Genomic DNA, 20,629 nt, shown 5'->3' with positions numbered 1-20,629 from the left:
GAGCACAGCACTACTGGTCGAGGGGAGCGTGGCATGGTTTATTTCACCCAAGTCCGCCGAGTCATTCCAGAAAACCAGCCTGGAAGGACCATGGAAATGTGGACAAGAATGGCGGCACTGCCTTCCCAGGGGTCCTCCCCTGCCTCATGAGCTTTCTCTGGAGGCAGAGTTGTTTTGACTCTGGAGCCTCTCCATCTCTGTCGGGCCCAGGGAATTGGCCCAAACTGAGGAAAAGAGATGTTAGAGCACTCTCCCCACCTGTGTCCCAGTGTTTCATCGAGGCAGTTTTGCACAGCAAAGTCTGCAGCAGGGGCGGACCCCTTAATTTTTTTTTTAAATGTTTATTTATTTTTGAGAAAGAGCATGAGCAGGGGAGGGGCAGAGAGAGGGAGACACAGAATCCAAAGCAGGCTCCAGGCTCTGAGCTGTCAGCACAGAGCCTGCTGTGGTACTCGAACTCACAAACGGTGAGATAGTGACCTGAGCCGAAGTCAGATGCTCAGCCAACTGAGCCACCCAGACGCTCCGAGGCCGGAGTCCTTAGAATCAGGAAGGCATCCACAGCCTGGAGGTGAGGTTGGCCATGGAGCTCCCTCCTTCGAGGGGCTACTTAGCCCATCAGTCATGTTCATACCTTTTTCTCATGGCTCTGAACATCTGAGAGCGCTGCTGGTAGTTGGCCCAGATCTCATTTCTGTTCTCAAACTGTCTCAGCATCCCCTGGATGGCTCAATGAAACACAGATGGCTAAGCCCCACCCTGGAGTCTCTGAGGCAGCAGGTCTGGGGCGAGGCCTGAGAATTTGCTTTTTCTGGCTGATTCCCAGGTGACACTGCCACCGTTACTGGTCTCGGGAGCACACCTTGAGAGCCACTGGTCTAGCTCCTCTTCAGGCTTCATTTAGTGCTGGTTGTGAGAACATGTAACTGCGTTTTAGTTCATAGATTGGAAATTCTACTCAGGATGCATTGAGAATGCCCCAAATGTTCAGCATTCCTGCTTGACATAAACTTGGTTCGTTCTGTGTCCTTAACTTTAAGCTTAGTTTCTGCTCAAGAGCCCATGAAATTAACAATTAGCTTCTCTGCTGCATCAGTTTTACTGGCGTGAATGCACGCATACACGTGACGCGCCATGATGTTACATTAAGGAGCTTAAATTAGAAGCAAATCTCCCTGGTCAGAAAGTCATCTGGTCATTTGGCTTAATGAAAATTGGGTCTGTCATGTACTGACCCTGACTCATGTACCGCCTCCACGACGATGCTGCTCTGTGAATTGAGAAGTATCTATAAAACCAGCGTAGGGCCCCGCTTGTGCTAAACTGTAAAGGTGAGGTGGCCTTCTGTCTTCTCCGAAAGACACAGACTCCTGTCCCAGAGTACATATATTTCAATGAAATTTACTAGAAGCTTGAAACTAAACCTTGCTTTAAGGAAAACGTGAAGCCCTCAGGAGAGGGTTGAGTGGTTCATAACTTGTATGTACTGTTGCACGCGGTTGTGGTGTCCTGATCCGCTAGGACTAATAACTTGTGACAGCCACAATGACGCCAACACCGCAGGCCTCGCTCACGCGTGGAGTACCCGTCAGGCCGCACCTGCTTCACTCCGTTCTTTTTTTAGAACAGTACACAGCCACCAGCTTGGGCGATGATTCTGAGGACACTGACGCTAGGCTGCATCTATCTAGTTCGGTCCTGCGAAAACAGTCATGATTTGAGAATTATGCAGTCAAGTGATTGCTTAGAACCAACGCTGTCTTGTGCTGTTTGCTGTTTAGAATATTACGTTGATAGGGTGGGTTGACCGGATCATCTGTGACATCAGGGTTCGTGATGATTTGTTTCTAAGAGGTCTGGTGTGGGAAATGCTCTTCAAGTTCTGTGTCCTCCTCCCCACCCCCGACCCTTTAGTGGCCATGATTCTGAAAATCACATGTAGCCTGAGGCTGAATTGGAGAGAACTCTTCCTGTGTCTTCCTGAAGGTTCACCCTGTTACCACTTGATGTTCCTCTGGGACATCAAGCCCTGGGATGAAGTGTGGAGATAAGATGGGGCTTTTCCCTCAAAGGTTTGTTTCTGCTTGGTCTGTTTGAGACTGAGGGATACATAAATACAAACTATGAATACAGTTGTCTCTTGATTCTTTTATGATAGCAGCTGTGACTGGTGGGTGAGCCCCGAGGTGCTTTTACAGAGTTGAATGTCCCCAGACATCCATTTCCCTGAGCTGTCATTGACTTCATGGGATTTCCACTTGTCTTGCAAGATTGGCACACTTTGTATCAAATGTTTGTAAACTCTGTGTAAGAGACAATGGCTGAGATGCTTGTACATTTTGTCCCCATGGGAAGGACACAAAGCTGGGTGGGTCCTCAGCAGCAAGAAGGTGCTGGGTATTGGGGAACACTGAATCCTGCTTTAGGAATTCAGTCACCAACTGTAGTAGCCTTGGGGCGCCTGGGTGGCTCACTCAGTTAAGTGTCTTGATCCTGGCTCAGGTCGTGATCTTGCAATTCATGGGTTCAAGCCCCACATTGGGGCTCTGCTCTGGTGGTGTGTAGGCTGCTTGGGATTCTTCCTCTCCTCTCTGCCACTTACCTGCTTATGGTCTCTCTGTCTCAAAATAAATAAATGAACTTTAAAAAAAGAAAAAAAGAACTGTAGTAGGCACTCACCATCTGTATGGCGAAATATGGCAAAATATGGCGGTGGAGAAGACATGGTCTACCTGGCCTAATGCATAATGAAGGAATAAGACATGCGTGTAAATTATTTATTACAGAGAAGTTACTAGAATGCACTCTGCTTCTGCCACTGGAAGCTATTGCTTTATGCTATGTGGCCAGATGAGGAGGAAGAACTTCTCTTGATTGAGAATGGGGAGGCTTCCCCAGGTGGAAAACCTTATAGCTGAGCCTTACAGGAATAGTTGTCCAAGGTGGGGGGACAGGATGGCTCAAAGAACAACGTGAACAGATGTGAAAATGGCACTAGGGGTGGGACATACTTTCATCTCCTTCATTTTGATCTGTAGGCAGGGGCCAGGAGACACAGCCCCGATGGGCTGTGGTGGGTAGTAGGGTTTTATTCTGAGGCCGTTGTGGGAGGTCAGCCTCCTTCCACTCCCCTCCTCAGCCTCACCAGCTATTTAGTGCCTCAGAAGAGGCAGGACCAATTTTAATAAAAATAATGGTATCTTTCTAAAAATGTATTCAAAGGTAAGCAAGGCACTGACATAATCACAAATTTAAACATTTCTCAGGAAAATTTGTGCTTAAACCATAGTACAGCCACCCCTCCCCCACCCCCCACCCCCAGGATATTACCAACCATGTTTAAAATGCAAGCCAGAGTTTTCAACTGCTCTTAAAGTATTTATTTTTAAATAGCTTAGAATTTGAAAATTTTTGATGGCTTAATTTCTGATAGTCAGCAGAAAGGAAATCTCTAGCTGCTGCCTATATGCAAATCCACTTTTTACAGATTCCCAGTTTATCCCAAATAGGTTGGGAAATTTGAAAAGATGCAAGTCTCTTCAGCATCCGGTTAACACCGGTATCCTACAGGCCCTGGAGTCTCCGGTTTTCACACTAAAATCTATTTGGCACTGAAGCTGTACTAAGCAAAATGCAGTTTTGCTCGGGGTCCGGACACGTGAACCCTGGATGGCCTCCGGGTCATCCTCAGCGTCAGGTGTCGCAGAAGACACCACAGGAGACCGGGCTCCTGTGCTCGCGGGTGGTGGCGATCCCCCGTCTCCTGCGCGTGGCCCACCCTGACTCGTGTTCTGTTTCCTCCCCAGCCCAGTGACTTCTCCGTGTCTCTGAAAGCATCAGGGAAGAACAAACATTTCAAGGTGCAGCTTGTGGACAATGTCTACTGCATCGGGCAGCGGCGGTTTCACACCATGGACGAGTTGGTGGAACACTACAAAAAGGCACCCATCTTCACCAGCGAGCACGGGGAGAAGCTCTACCTCGTGAGAGCGCTGCAGTGACGGCCCCTGCCACAGCCCCAGCCACCTCTGGGCCCTCGGGGCCGCACTCACCTCCCCAGAGCCGAGCGGACCGGCCCCCAGAAGAAGCCGCACTCACGGGCCCTCCCGCAGCGGGCTCCGCTCCGTCCGGTGGTTCATCATCGTCTCTTGGCTTCCTTTGCCTCGTTCATCTTCGCGTGCAGGTCGGTTTGTTTGCCACTCGCCTCTCCTCTGCCGCGCCGCGCCCTGCCACCCACTCTCCAGCCGCCCTCCTCCCGGCCAGGTTCAGGGGTCGGGAGGCGAGGAGGAACGTTCCTTCACTTTATTCCTGTGCAACTGAAAACAGCCTTCGGGTTGTTCACGCTGACAGAACCCCTCATTAAAAAGACATCGGGCACGGTTTGAATGCACCAAAGCTGCCGTTAATTATGTGAACTACAGTACGCTCCGAACGCGGGGTCCTCGGGCCCTGGGCTCCCTCTCCGGCCAGGCGGCACCTGCGAGGTCCCCGGTCCTGGCAGCCCTGGCTCCGTGCCCCTCGCCCCTGCATGGCTCCCAGACTGTCCAGGGAGAGTGGACGCGCTTGCGGGTAGCAGCACCAGAACCACCAGATGAGACAGTCGCGAGGAAACTCCAGTGCCTTCGGGGCTATGCTTGCAATAAAAGAAATTTCCTTGAAAGTCCGTCCGCAGAAGCCGGACCGGACCGGTGACTCCGAAAGACAGAGGTTGTGGTCATTTCCCCCCAGATGTGCCATCCGCATAGTGCTTTTTCCTCTTGCCCTTCGGCTTGTTTAAATTTCACAATTATGTATTTAATTCTCAAAGTAATATGTATCTGTAGCCATTTGTTGACACTAATACAGATGATTAAGGAAAACAGCTGATCTTTGGGGAAGGGGAGCTACCATACACTTACACACACGCACGCACACACACCATATATATATATATATATACACACACACACACACATACACATATATATACACACACACATGTGTGTGTGTGTATATATATGTGTATGTGTGTGTGTGTGTGTAAGAACTATTTGCTTTACAGGGAATTTTTCAGGGTTTACAAGAGAATATGTGATTGGTAGTTAAAAGACACACAGAATGTTTATGAAGAAATTGCATTTTTTTCTTTACATTTGAACTTCTTTATAGTTGAAATATACAGTCTTGAGATGGCACATTCCTACAACTGAAGAAGGGGTCTCGAGACCTCCTAAACTTGCATACTCAGTTTTTTGGATATTGTAATAAAAAACGTATTATGAGAAGACTATGTGTGTATTGATCTTTGGGAAAACTCAGACTCAATACAGGGAAGTAGTCGCTCTAGCATTTACTGAACACTCAGTGCCTACAGGGAAACATTTTTAGAGAGGAGTCTAATAAATTTATTATCTGTGTGTTTTCTTTTTCTACCACCACATCTTTGTATGTTGAAATAATAAATTTGAATTAGTGAAACTCTCCAAGAGAAAGCAGAATCTCAAGCCTGGTCTTAACTTTACTCTTTGGAAATTATCTGTCACACAATGTCTTCCTAAATGTTCGTCAGCCCCGCTTCTCAGCTGCAGCTTTTCTCTCTTCACCCGGGTCTTACTTTCATTTGCTCAATCGGTAAATGAATCTCGAACGGTCGCGATGTGCCAGGCACTGGAAAACAGGATTTGTGCCTTCGCGAGCTAATTACGAGTGCGTGTTCAACGCTCCATCTATGCGTCCTCACTTATTATTCCTCATTACAATCCCATGAGATGGCCCTGTTCTCATCCCCCTTACAGAGATGGAGAAAGTGAGGCATGAGGTACGTGCACAAGGTCACATGGCTGGTACGTGGTAGGGCAGGGTTGCACACCCAGAGATCAGGCTTCAGGGGTACAACCTTCCAGCACCAGCCCAGGAAGGAAGGCTTCCAAGAGAAATAAGATATTCTCACCCATGAGAGTTTGCTCTTCATCTGCCATTCCTGTTTTCTGTGAGTTGATTGTATCTCTTTGTTGCCTTTGATATAAATTAGAAGTTTGGGGTCTGGTACCTGGAGTTGGGGTACCCTGTTACATCAGAATATATATCCAGGTGAGTGGTGTGGATCGCTAGTCTAGACGAAGCACGTGTATTCTGTACCTTATCCCTGGAAATAACAAGTCCTCCTGACTTTTCAGGTCTCGCTGTTGTGCGTTCCATTTTGACTTGATGCTTAAAATCCCTGTGTATAATGAGTGTCTGGATAGCTGAAGGAGTTGGATTTACACGTAGCAATTAAGGAAGAAACCAGCAATTAAAGGACACAAGACAGATACACATTTTGGCTTCAGCAACTGCTTTAAGGCTTATAGTTAAAACTGACAGTCGTCGTCAGTCTTGTCCCAAACCACCATGGGAAGTCCTCCAGCTGCCTGGGGTAGATGAAGGTTCATATTTACAAAGGTTCCAGCATCCCTGTGTGGCAGCAGGTGGCCCGGTGGAGGGTGGATTGATAGCCCCAGTGTGAGCCTGTTGACGGTGGCGGAAGGCAGCCAGGGCAGAGTCCCCACGCGGTTTGGAGTGTGGACCACCGATCCTCGGTCCAGGTGGGACTTCCGCCATCACCTTCCTGCAAGACCGAGATTTCCCAAGCGCACCCTGCTTTGCCGTTCCTTTGCCTCTGCACAGACAGCAAAGGACAATAAAGGTCAGTCATCTTACAGTTGTGTGACTCTGCTCATTTGTTTGCATTAAATGTGCCTTCATTTTTCATCAACAGCCCCGCTCAATTACGGTACTGAACTACCAAGCCCTCGCACGTGACTTAGGCCAGATGCCATTAAATCATGTTTCTAGGGAGCTAAAACTGGCTGTGTTTTCTCCCAAAGTGCATCACAAATTATAGTCTTAAATTATAATTAGAATCTTTAGGTCTACTGAAACTGACATTTCCAAACAGTATTTTTGGTGCCAGTACAATTTTGTCTTTGGTTCCTATGTGTCAACTGCTTTATTAACTACTTTGGTACCCTTTCTACCGCCCCATACTAGAATGCCCGATTAATTTAAGACCAAAGTTTAGAACCGTGAGAGAGGGTAGAAAAGCTTGGAAGTTTTTCTCTTAAAATAAAACTGTTGGGTAAATACAGGGCTGGCTTGGGCTGTTTCTCACGAGAACTCAGCCACACTCACTTGCTAGTGTGTGATTCGTGTAACGAATACAATCATTTCAGGTGTTAACACCTTGCGGGCGTGCTGTCTGCTCTCCCATGAAGCGGTGTCCCACTTACAGACTTGGGAGCTGCCGCCAAAGCCGAGTGTGGGAGGAGTGCCGCGTTATCTTTATTAACCCTGTGGCCTCAAGCGAGTATGCTTCTCCGAACGTGTTCACTTACTGGCGAATGGGACTGCCCGCCATCTTTGTGATTCACAGGGCCGTGTGAGGACTAGCTGGGGTAGGACCCTTGACCAACTTCGTAGGACGTGCTACACAACACCAATCCGTGCCAGACTGGCTGTGTGTCACATAATCTCCTTGACATTTTTCCTCATTTGTTGGAACTCTTTGGTGTATCCACCAGCCATGGGCTTCCTCAGAGGGCCCCACTGCAGAGCTCTGGCTCCGTGAGACCCTCAGTGTGGTCCCTACTGGGCAGTGTCAGTGCCAACCCACTCCCACTTTTTAGACTCTTCAGGTATTCGAGGACATGCTGTTCCAAGAAACTCCTCATCCTAAACATGTGACCCATCTTTCATTAGAAGCCCAGGTCCCAAGACCATACTTGGCCGTACTGAGCACATACTCCCCTTACATTCTTACCTCAGTAGTTGACAAATGCACATCCCTAAAAAACTTCGGGGAAAACTTTGTTTTCTCCTTGGCAGGAGTGGAGGGCGGTAGAGGACACCCTCCATGTCTTGTGAAGAAGCCTTTATGTTTCTTAGCCTGAGCTGGCAATACAAGAGTCCTTAAGTATGGGGCCAAAACTGAATAGGCCAACCAGTGTTCAGAAAACCTCTGCCCCTATCAGCTCGGGCTATTATAACTTTCTACCATAAAGCAAGTGGCTCATAAACGACAGGGATTGATTTCTCACAGTTCTGGAGGCCGGAGGTAGAGTGGGGTGCCATTGCGGTCAGGTTCTGGGGAGAGCCCTCTTCCTGGTTGCAGACCTCCTCCACACTGTGTTGTCTCCTCAAATGGCAGACAGAGAGCCAGCTAGCTCTCTGGCTTCTTACAAGGACGATAGTTCCGTTTGTGAGGGTACCACCCTCATCACCTAATTGCCACCCAAAGGCCCCACCTCCAAATGCCATCATATTGGGGGGTTGGGTGTTCCCCTGTGAATTTGGGGATGATGCAAGCATTCAGTCCATAATGCCCTCTTCAACAAACGGTGTTCCCACTGCTTTGAGAAAACTGGCCATTGCTGTTCCAAAGACAGACCTGGAAGATTTATAGTTCCGACCATTCGACAATGCTGTTCCATGCAGTTTTTCAACCACTCAGATTCTTCATTTAGAGGATGCAAGGGGCAGGCATCTGCCTTTTCAACATGCTCCCTGGAGATTCGGATGAAGGTGGTTTGGGGCCTACATTTCAGATGCTGTTCTAGTCTGCTTGAAACCTTTGGAAAGTCACCTACGCCCACCCCTCTGTGCTCCACGTTACTGACAACACACACCTTCTATAGCATGCCCTTTCTTTGGATCCTGTAGAGAGAAATGTCAGACTCTGAATGACTAGATTGGTCTTTTTTTAAAGAATAAGCTTTAGTTGCCTTCACCTCCATGTGTCTTTCTCCTATCACTGCTCCTAGCCGTAGAGCTAACCGGAAAGACTCATTATGTTCCGTCTTTGGAGGATCCTGTTACTTGACAGTAAGTTATTACTGAAGATGGATGAGGCCGACAGCTGGTATTAAAGCTCATTTTGACAGTTTTTAAAAATACATGGCCTCCTCCCCAGGGGGCAGGCAGTTGGCCAACTCCTCAGCTTGGGGACCAGGTTCTGCAGCCAAAGTCAGGAACCGGAGGGCCAGGGTTTTGTACTCTGGCTCCTCCTGATGGGTGAGGACATGTGGCCTTCCAAGAATAGGTCATGGCCTGGGGAAACCCCAAGTCCAAAGAAGCAGTGGTCCTATTTCCATGGTCATTAAACCCTTTTGGCATCTGCCCTGGGAGTAAGCCTGGGCGCTGCCCCTCTCCAGCAGTGTAAGCCCCACCAAGTTTGGAGACCTCTGTGCCCTGATGGCCTCAGAAACACTGGCACAGAGCTGCACTTTCTGCACAACTATTTAAGGATGATATTATAGTTGTCAGACATTATTATACATGGAGATAAGGTGAACTGCTTTGCATAATAATATAAAATGCTTAGAACCTTTGTACAGCTTGTTAAATGATCTTAATGAAAAGGGAAAAATAATATGCTAAGTTGTTATCTAAATGAAGCCAGTAGTAACCCAAGTTTCCAGACCCCATCTGCTTGTAGAACCACAGAGGCACTGTATTCAAACGATGTCAACCTTGAACTCTCATTCACTCACAGATGGGATTCAGATGCTAACAGGATCCATTTCTACAAAGATAAGCAGGTCCCTTCCAGTGTGTGAATAGTAAAGAATAATAAGGAAGGAATGACCTCGAAGTAATGAAACCAATTAAAACATTTGCCTAAGCAGAATGTAGATATCCAAATAGCATTTAAATCACAACAATTCATCACAGTGTTCGTATTTGGTGTTAGAGGCTATGGGACATGACCTTTGCTAACAAGCTTTTGGAACTCTTCTTGGAGAAAGGTCCACTCATGCTTCAGGTGTAGCCTTTGACTTCTCAGTGGTAGATCGCTAGGGCTGCTTTTTAAATTTCTTTGGTGGGGATGGTGATGTTGGTTACAAAATTATCTAGAAATCATTTCGAGCAATTGGAACTGTTATATTTTCTTTACACTTTTTAATGTTTCCCAAATTTTCTACAATGTATATGAATTATCTGAAGGACATATGCATTTAAAAAATTCTCTTGTATTTAAAATTGCACAGACCAAAATTGGGTGAATAAAGATCAATGCTCAATTGGTCGTACTGGTTGTAGAAAAATATTTAGCAGAAAGAGTTCTGCTGTGGACTTTGCTTGGTTTCCTGGTGGTATTAGAAAATAATTTTATCTTTAGCCAACATCCTCATCAAAAATGACTAAAAATCATAATTGCCAAATTGAAAATGTAATGAGGTCAATTAACAGCATGATGGATATTGCAAAATACAGAATTTGTAATCTAGGTCATCTAGAAGTTTCTCAATGAAGCCTACCCTGACCATCCTTATTCTGATCTCTTTTTTTTTTCAATTAGTACTTATTAATTTCAAACATAGTGGATAATTCACTTATTTGCTATGGTTATTATTTATTACCTGTACACACACACACACACACACACACACACACACCCCTCACAGCTAGAATTCAGTTCCACAAGAGCAGGGGTATATGTCTGGCTAAGTGGTGTAACTGAAATAGAACAGTGCTTGGCACGTAGTAGGTACTCAGTAAGTATTTGTTTAATGGTGTTGGATGAATCAACCTGAGAGAAAAGAAAAATGTCATTTGAGTCCTTTCGTGTCCCCAAATGCCTTTCTGTTGCCCTTGGAAAAGAACGCTTGCTTGCCTGGATGTGGTTCATGCATCACATTTTTTTTTTCTTTCAAAATTCTAGACAAAACTCTGCCATTTTTTGACATTTAGTTAAGCCAATTCCACTTCATCTATGATACCAACATGCCCTCCTCACCGGTATCACTTGCTCCTGCCTTTCTCATGTAGCCCCACCTCACTCAATTCCACACCACCTCTTCCTTCCTAAGGTCCTCATCTATCCCTAATACACCACTGGCTATTCTCAGCCACCAAAAATTCGGTCAATTTTCTCATCGCAACTTTCGACCACACTATCTTCCCATAATTCCTTCACTCAAACATTTATTGTTCCTGAACCTCTTCTTCCTTCTTAACACCTAAGTGCTCAGGAGCTCCATCCTGTCCAACGGAGATGATGAAATCCAGTTAGACTGCTGACCTTCCCACCACCCTTCGAGCCTCAGTTCCTCAGTCCCTCCTCATCATGCCTCACGACTCCACACACGGCCCCGGGCGTGCACCTCTCCCTGCGTCTGCTCACCCTTCAAGCAGCCATTTTGGTAAATGAGTGACTTTCTCCGTCCTTCAAGCCCCACTGTCCCAGACCCATTGCCATTTCCTTCATCCTGCTCCCTCTTCTCCAGAAGACCTACCTCATTTATCTGGCTGGGGGTGGTGGTGCTGGTTGTTGTACCTGTCGTTGCTGGCCAGCCTCTCTGGTGTCTCTGTATCCTTTCTCTCCCCTCAGGCTATCAACAACTGAGTTTAGGTTGAACCATATGAAACTGCCTCTTTTTTCAGGTCAAAAATGGTCGAGTATTGGCAATTTCATATGGTTCAACCTAAAAATTTTTCTCAAAGTTCTTACTTAATACTCTGCTCCCTGTACATGGTAGGTGCCTAACAAATATTTGTTGGTTGATTAACAACAGAAAAAGAGAATCTATAAAATGAGATAACATCCCTGTCTCTAGTTTAATAAAAGTTCAAAACAAACCACTTGAAAACACTAGAAAGGAAGCCCTGACATTATCAAATGTTAGCTATAAAGACTACATTCTAGGTGCACCTCAATGGCTCAGTGGGTTGAATGTCTGACTCTTGATTTCAGCTCAGGTCATGATCCCAGGGTCTTGGGATCAAGCCCCCTTAAGATTCTCCCTCTCCCTCCCTCTGCTCCTCTCTCCAACTTATGCACTCGTACTCACTCTCTCTCTCTCTCTCTCTCAAATAAATAAGTAAATAAATAAATAAATAAACGCTAAAGAAATTCTACATTTGATTTACCCTGGGTTCACACACACAAGCCTTAGAAGGTACAGACCATTAGGCTCTTGTGTCTCTCTCTGTCTCTGATGAAGGTCATATGGTATCTGAACTTGAGTCAGGGTCTCATTCAGTAGAGCTATTATTTCTTCTCTAATCTACCACAGAATTTCTGGAAAATCCCTTATACTGGATGCCAAATGTGGCCTGTTGGCTATTGTGACTGTTTGTTTTTTTTTTAGAGTACAAAATTTATTTAAATTCAAGTTAGTTAACATGCTTTGTAGTATTGGTTTCAGGAGTAGAACCCAGTGACTCACCACTTACATATAACACCCAGTGCTCATCCCATCAAGTGCCCTCCTTAATGCCCATCATCCCTTTAGCCCACCCCCCCCACCCATCTTCCCTCCAGCAACCCCCTTTGTTATCTGTATTTAAGAGTCTCTTATGGTTTACCTCCCTCTCTGTTTTTATCTGATTTTTCCTTCCCTTCCCTTCCCCTGTTCATCTGTTTTGTTTCTTTTTTTTTTTATTTAAAATTTTTTTTTAATGTTTATTTATTTTTGAGAGAGACAGAGACAGAATGCGAGTGGGTTGGGACAGAGAGACAAGGAGACGAATCTGAAACAGGCTCCAGGCTCTGAACTGTCAGCACAGAGCCCGACGCGGGGCTCTAACTCACGGACCGCGAGATCATGACCTGAGCTGAAGTCGGACGCTCAACTGACTGAGCCACCCAGGCGCCCCTGTTTTGTTTCTTAAATTCCACACACGAGTGAAATCATATGGCATTTGTCTTTCTCTGACTGACTTATTTTGCTTAACATTTTACACTCTAGTTCCATCCACATTGTTGCAAATGGCAAGATTTCATTGTTTTGGATCGCTGAATAATATTCCATTGTATGTATATGTGTGTATGTGTATATATATATATGTATGTATATATGTGTGTGTATATATGTGTGTGTGTATATATATATATAAATTATAAATTATATTTTATATTTTTATATATTTATATATAATTTATATAATATATAATTATATAATATAATTATATATAATATATATTATATTAACTAATCATATATTATTATATCTATTATTATTATATATAATATATAATATATTATATATTATATAGTATATAGTATATAGTATATAGTATATAGTATATATATTACATATTAATTATATATTATTATTAATTAATATAATATATATTATAGTAATTAATATATAATATATTAATATATAATAAATTATATAACAATATATTTATATATAATTTATATAATATATAAATTATATATAATTATAATTTTATATATAAATTATAAATATATATATTTATAAATATATAAATATATATATATATTTATATATGTATATATATATACACACACACACATACCATATCTTCTTTATCCATCCATCAGTTGATGGACGTTTGGGCTCTTTCCATACTTTGGTGATTGTTGATAGTGCTGCTATAAACATAGGGGCACATGTACCCCAGAGTTTATAGCAGCGCTACTGTGACTTTTTAAAAAACTTGTGGTAAAATGCACCTAACAAAATTTACTGTCTTCATCACTTTTAAGTGTACAGTTCAGTGGCATTAAGCACATTCACGCTGTTGTCAAGCCATCACCAGTCTAGCTCCAGAGCTCTCTCATCCTCTGAAATTGAAACTCTGTCCCCATTAAACACCAACTCCCCACTCCCAGCCACCAGCCCCTGGCAACCGTCGTTCGACTTTCTGTCTCTATGAATTTGACTAATCTGGGTAGCTCACAGAAGTAGAATCGTACAGTCTTTGTCTTTTTTGTAAATAGCTTATATCACTTAGCACAACGCCCTTGAAGTTCATTCATGTTGTAGCGTGTGTCAGAACTTCCTTCCTTTTTAAGGTTGAATAATATTCCATTATACATATATACTATATTTTATCCGTTTGGCAGACAATGGATGTTTGAGTTGCTTCCACGTTTTGGCCATTGTGAACAATACTGCTAGGAACATGGGTATACACATACCTCTTGGAGTCCCTGCTTTTAATTCTTTTGTACACATACGCAGAAGGAGAACTGCTGGATCATATGGTGATTCTTTTTTTTTTTATTTCTTTTTTATTAGAGAGCAAGCGGGGGAGACGGGCAGCGAGAGTGGGAGAGAGATCATCTTAAGCAGGCTCCGTGCCCGGCACAGGGTTCCATTTCACAACCCTACAATCACGACCTGAGCCGAAATCAAGAGTCAGACACTCAACCAACTGAGCCACCCAGGCACCAGTAATTCTATTTTTAATTTTTAGGAGAACCATCATAATGTTTACCACAATGGCTGCACCATTGTATATTCCCACCAATGGTGTACAAGCTTCCTATTTGTCCACAACCTTGTGAACACTTGTTATTTTCTGCTTTATCGGTATTGGTCATCCTAATGGATATGATTACTGTGACATTTTTATAAAACTTAGAGGAAAATGTCACATCATTATAGATCAGTTTCACATTCATAACTGCACGTAGGGCTTAAACTTCACTGTCTGCATGTCCTCAAGCCTACACACCTCTTGACATTAACAAGTACATTCAACTTACATTATACTATCTTGAAAGGTTAATTTTTATGTATCTTAATCTATAAGTGTCCTGCAAAGAGTACAGTTTACCCTAATGTAGAAAAAAATGAAATCTAAAAGCAAGTGATCATGAGACTGGAGATTAGTCTTAAAAGGAAATTGATTCTTAGAAAATAAGGAACATTAAAATCAGCCAAGTTAAGCAATAAAGAATGCAATCTTGTCCCAACAACACCACTCCTCTTCTGCCTGTGACTTTAATGAATGGATTTAATCCCTTAGGATGGAGACAGGCAACCTAACCCATGGGATAGTTGGATACAGAACAGCTCTGTCTCTGCACCGCTTAGACACCCACGCTCTCTCGTGCATATATGTAGCTCTTGGTCCAACCAATGTTTGCACGTTGGGCCCTGTGCTAACTTGTTTACATGCTCGTGCAAAGCTGCTCATGTTGGAAAGGGGACATCCAGAGGAGGGAGGGACAGGGGGAGCAAAAGAGACCTGGTCAATGACAGAAGGAGCAAGACTCTGTTGCGACTTGGAAGAAAGAACGAATGGTGGGTACAGTTCGCTTGTGGATTTGGTAATCAGACAGTGATGGGGTGCCTATCCGATGGCTTCTGTCTCCCCAAGAAGTATGAGGCTATTAGTGGGAGCTTTTTGTGTCCTCCAAAAATGGCTTTTGAATCTATAGGAAAGATTATCCCAAAGGAAGTTATTTGAGTTTAAAAAAATAAAATACAGCACCTGGTCCTTCCTTAAGTTTCTTAATTCAGTTTACAAATTTTATTTTATTTATAAACCCAGCATGAAGCAATCCCTTTTAATTAGTTTGATTAATGTCTCTGTTCATATTAACATGGAATTAAACTCCTTTTAGCATTTTTTTCCTCTAAGCATTCTAAATTGCATTTATGTCTATTAATTCAATTTCCTTTCTTAAGTACTTCAGTGATTGAATTACCAAACAAACCTTTCCAAGTACTTCAGTAATCCTTGGAAATCTAATAAATTAAACTTATAAATACAGTGAGTCTTAAGCTCTCTTAAACGTTCCATTGCTCTTTGTACATTTACTAAGATTCTGACCTAAATTCAAAAGTCTAAATTCAGTTGTACGTTTTAAATTAACAGGCCAAATTCTCTTAAATTTTATAATTATATAAGCACCCAAATACACATAGATTTTCTTATCTCAAAAATGTTACTGTTGGGGCACCCAGTCAGTTAAGCGTCCAACTCTTGATTTTGGCTCAGGTCATGATCTCAACGGTTGTGGGATCAAGCCCCACATCAAGCTCTGCACTGACCGTGGATCCTGCTTAAGAGTCTCTCTCCCTCTCTCTCTCTCTCTCTCAAAATAAATAGAAAACTTAAAAAAAAAAAAAAAAGAAATATTTATCTACAAAAGCAATCATAGCCATCCCCAACAATGTTGGCAGAAATTTCCAAAGAGGTTTCTGGGTTTACCTTCTCAGCTGCAGAAATTTTTTATGAGCAGGGAGGTCCTAGCTCAGACAGTGACAGGGTTCCTACTGTGACCCCCCAGGGGAGGCAGGTGTGGGCTTTGCCTTGTGTCATCCCTTTCCCATAGATGGTCCCCAGCCTTACACACTGCTAACTGTTTCACTACTCAGGGAGGCCTGTAATCACTTCCACTCTATTAGATGCACCGAATCTCTGTAGTGACCCATTCTATCAGGGAATCTTTTAGCATCTATCCTTCTTCTAGGTCCACAACTTTTTTTTTTTTTCTTTTTAAGATTTTTTATTTTTGAGTAATCTCTGTACCCATCGCCGGGCTTGAACTTACAACCCTGAGATCGAGTCACACACTCCACCAACTGAATCAGCCAGGCACCCCTATGGCCACAAGTCTTTTCTTTTTTTCTTAGGTTTTATTTATTTTTGAGAGAGAGAGAGAGAGTGCAAGCAAGGGAGGGGCAGAGAGAGAGGGAGACACAGAATCCAAGGCAGGCTCCAGGCTCTGAACTGTCAGCACAAAGCCTGACATGGATCCCGAACTTGTGAGCTGTGAGATCATGACCTGAGCCAAAGGTGGACGCCTAACCAACTGAGCCACCCAAGCGTTCCTGGCCACAGATCTTAAATAGACATCTAGTCCCAGGTTGAATCTCCCATGGCCTTGTCTGGTTCTAAGATCCCTCTAAAGACAGAGGCAAGGCCATCAGCTGACAGGGATTCCTGAGGAGGCCAAAGGATGAGGGTTGAGGAGAGAATAAGTGCCCGGGAGGAGCTTTCGAAGAGCACAGGGTTTTATTGACTTTATGGGTTTGGACACCCACCAGATGGTGAGCACTAGAGATGGGCAGGTGCTGCTCTTAAGTACCCATTCTCTCCACTGTTCTCATCTATGTAACGAGAGGTGGTTTTATTTGTTTGGGAGCTCCCAGGTGTTTTAGCATCTGTTTATTCCAGGCTTACATGCTGTTGTAAGAACACAGGTCACACTTGGAGACTTCTTAGGCATCAATCGGTGTTCACTCCATTTTGAAGAAAACCAAACAAAATTTATAGTGGTCATCAGACCAATTATCAAAGGAAAGGCTTAGGCCTGACTCCAAAGCCTGGTGAATGAACGCCCATCTATATGTTGTAAGTCACAATAACATGTTCAAAGGTATATGTGTCATTTCTGGCATTCCCAATCTTAACTTAATATTTTTACTTTTTAAATAAATACCTTCTACTTTAGTTATAAGATAACCACAAGATCTAAACTGTGAGAGTGAAGAGGAACTGATGAAGGAAGAGAGACCCCCCAGGGATCCATGGACTCAGAGGTCTAGCTGATATTAAAAGGTTAAATAACCGAATTGGAAGGATAATCAGTTGTGGCCACCAAATAGGACTTGTGAATTAGAGTGAATGGTCAAAAGGGAGAGGAGGAAACATCACTGAAGAGAAGAAAGTCAGGAAACTGGATTCATCTGGATGACCTTGGCCAATTCTTGCTCTTAAAAAATGTATTTCCAAGGTTTGTACTTGACATGGATTGATCAAGCCCACTGCGTTTACAGACAATGACACCGAGGCTCAGGAAAATTATAGGGGCAACATGGGAAGAGCGTTTGATCAACAATGTCTGTAGCCATAGGCTTCTTCTAATAGATCACTGGGATGGGCCATCTTTCACATGGGGTGTGCCATGGCAAGGGGCTCTTGAGTTTTTGAAGACTCAGTCTTGCTGGCATTAGGAAAAAGCATGTGGCGGCCTTGCCTACCAACTTCAGTGCTGGTGCCAGATAGAACTTCCTTTTGTGAGCCTATCTCAGTGATCCTCCTGCACTTTCAAAGGTCTCAGACATGGTGAGATTCCGTGGGCCAGACAACTTGGGTTTCAGCACCAGGATAATGGGGTCACAGCCATGGCCATGTGTCTGAGCCTGGAAAGGGCTTCCCACTCATTGCTGGTGGGAGTGAGAGATTAAGGTGTCATCTTGCAAGTGGGAGCGCACAGGTGTATTCTGAGGTTGGTCGAAAGGTACATGCCGCTCAAAGAATAAGAGACAGATAGGTGACCGTCGGTGGGAAGAAGGAAACCGTAGACATCCCAAAAGCCATTCTTGTCCTTCACAAACTAGCTGGACAGTGTTATTTTCCATCCTTCAGTTTCTGACCATTGAGGATCTGTGGACTTGAAAAGAGGCACTTTCTCAGAAGTGTCTTGAATGTTCCTGAACATTCTTAAACATTATCTTGAATGTTCTTGTTCCTCCACTGATGGGTAGCCAGGCATTTGGAGGACAAGGTCCTCTACCTTCTTGGCAGGCCACTATCAGGAGTTTCCATGTTTTGAAAGCAGGTCAGACCTTCTCATTCCCTCCAAGACAAAAATCTCTGTCTCAGCAGCGGTGTCTGGGGAAGACTTGTCTCTGTGGGCAGTAAGGTCCTGGTGTTATGAATCGGTGACAATAGTAGGCCTTTGTGAGTGGCACCCCAGGCTCTCTCGGGACCACAGAAACCACGGCCTTGACTGATGTGGGGACGGCACACACCAACTCCGAGCTGCAGTCCGGACAACGCTGCACAGCCTGGCTTAGCACAGAGGCTAAGGAACTGAGAGCCAGTGCACACAGACTGAACGACCAAAGGGCTCAGTGTCCAGCCTGCTAGCAAGGTAGATCATAGCCAATGCTGCTCCCTAATTACTGAGTTTCCCTTCCTGACTTCCAGATCCTAGGAGACTCTGGAATACCTTTTCATCTCCCCACTCTGCTCTTTGCTCATGTGAAACGTCTCCTAATGGATCTCCCTGCCTCTAGTATCAACCCCTACACTTGGCCTTGCATACAGCTGCTGCATGTGGGAGACTGCACTTCTAAAAATAGTCCCACATACTTTTTTGGAAGCTTGCCGCTTAACCATTAAGAGATGGAGGCTAGGTCTCCTCCTCCCTTTGAAGCTGGGTGCCTTTCATACCTGCCTCAGCCAATAGAGTGAGCAGAAATGATGCTACATGATTTCGGAGGCAAGGTCCCCCAAGCCAGTACAGCTTCCACCTGGCTCTTTGTCTTGAGATGCTCACCCTGGGCATGCAGCCACTGTGCCATGAGGAAGGCCAGGTTCATGAAGAGGCCTTGATGGAAAGGAGCCAAGGTTCCTGGCCCTCAGCACTGGCCAGACTCCCAGCCGACCACCAGCACTGGCTCGCTGGCTGGCAGCTGTAAAAGGAGTTCTGTGATCTTGAATGCAGATCGTTCCAGCCTTAGTTGAGCCAACTAGACGGTCCTATGTAGAGCAGAGATGAGCCCTCCATGATGAGCTCTGCTCAAACTGAAGATTCATGAGTGAAGTAAATGACTGTTACTGTTCTAAGCCACTGTTTCAGGTGGTTTGTTTTACAGTGGTGGATAACCAGAGCACTGGGAACACATGCCTCCCGGCTCCACTTCTCAGATTCTCGTCCCTTTGCGCTCTGCTCCCCCTTCCTCAGCAGCCAGTCCTCCATCCAGCCTTACATGCTATCTCCAGACCTGGGCTTGCTGTGCTCTCTCACGCCTCCGAGCCTTTGCCCCTGCTCTTCCCTCTGCCTGGACCGCTCATGGTTCCATCCCCAGTGGCCACCCTCTCCTACCTAGGATGTCTTCAAGACTCAGTTCAGAAATCACACACTCAAAGGCTTGTCCCCTCCTCAGTTTGGACTAGCTGCACCCCGCATGTGTGGTCTCACATGCTGTAGTGCTTACCATGCTGTAGTGGGTCTGTTCTTGCTTTCTTCTGAGATAGCGGGCTTCTTGTGTGAGGAGTGTGTCCTATTTGTCTTTGTGACACCAGAGATGCACACAATCTGCTATAGACCAAAGGTCTGTGTCCCCCCAAACTCACATGTTGAAATCCTAGCCACCAATGTGACGGTATTAAAGGTGGAGCGTTTGGAAAGTAGGGTCCCCACAAATAGGATTGGTGCCCCTGTAAAGAGACCCCAGAAAGCTCCCTTGCCCTTCCACCTTCTTGTTGTGATGAGAGAACAGCCATGCGTGAACTAGGAAGAAAGCCCTCACCAGACACCGAATCTGTTGGCACCTATATCATGGGACTTCCCAGCCTCCATAACTGTGAGGAAAAAAAAAATTTGTTGTTTATAAGCCATCCAGTCTATGGTATTTTGTAATAGCAATCTGAACAGACTAGAACAGTGCCTGTCCTACACTACATGCTCAATAAATATTTCATGAAGCACTCATTCCAGACATGCAGACTTATGGCTTACAGCTGAGAGAGTATATGCTATTTTCTGAGATAGGTCCCAATGAGCCTTCCAGGCCCCATGTTCTCTGGTGATCTGTGCCTACTTTTTTTACACAGCTAAGTTCTTTCCTGGATGTTCCCAATTGCCTTTCTTGGCTGCACTCAAGATTAGCCCAGGCCAAAATATTCTCACCATATTCCTGATTCTAGAGGGTCCACACCAAAGGCGCCCACTACTGTGTGTAGGTTATCTGTTGGTGCCCAAAGCACAGTGTGCAGACTGTAAGTGGTATGGAATTATGTATGAGTGTACATGGGGATAGCTGGTGGATGCATCCCAGCTCTGGAATGGTAAGTTACATGGTGACGACTAACATTATCTGTGATAACTAATGCTAACTAATGGTATACCTAAATATCCTGCCTGTCACCAGGGGTAGGCTCTGGTAAACA

At 44.6% G+C, this 20,629-nt stretch overlaps 1 protein-coding gene across 4 annotated transcripts in view; it reads left to right on the top strand.

Annotated features, from left to right (window-relative positions):
• NCK2 (NCK adaptor protein 2) overlaps positions 1-5,264 on the top strand; it is a 153,286-nt gene extending 148,022 nt beyond the window's left edge. For all 4 annotated transcript variants that reach the window (XM_053890498.1, XM_019428485.2, XM_053890497.1 and 1 more), the window contains one exon: positions 3,807-5,264. In XM_053890498.1, the coding sequence (XP_053746473.1) occupies positions 3,807-4,001 (195 nt within the window). In that variant the 3' untranslated portion in view covers positions 4,002-5,264. The remainder of the gene's footprint in view (positions 1-3,806) is intronic.
• Positions 5,265-20,629: the final 15,365 nt, after the last annotated feature.

This window comes from Panthera pardus, unplaced genomic scaffold (assembly GCF_024362965.1).
Source record: "Panthera pardus isolate Hobbes unplaced genomic scaffold, ASM2436296v1 HiC_scaffold_25, whole genome shotgun sequence".
Taxonomy (NCBI): Eukaryota; Metazoa; Chordata; class Mammalia; order Carnivora; family Felidae; genus Panthera; species Panthera pardus.
The sequence above is the reverse complement of the archived record's forward strand: the minus strand, read 5'-3'. Positions and strand labels throughout refer to the sequence as shown.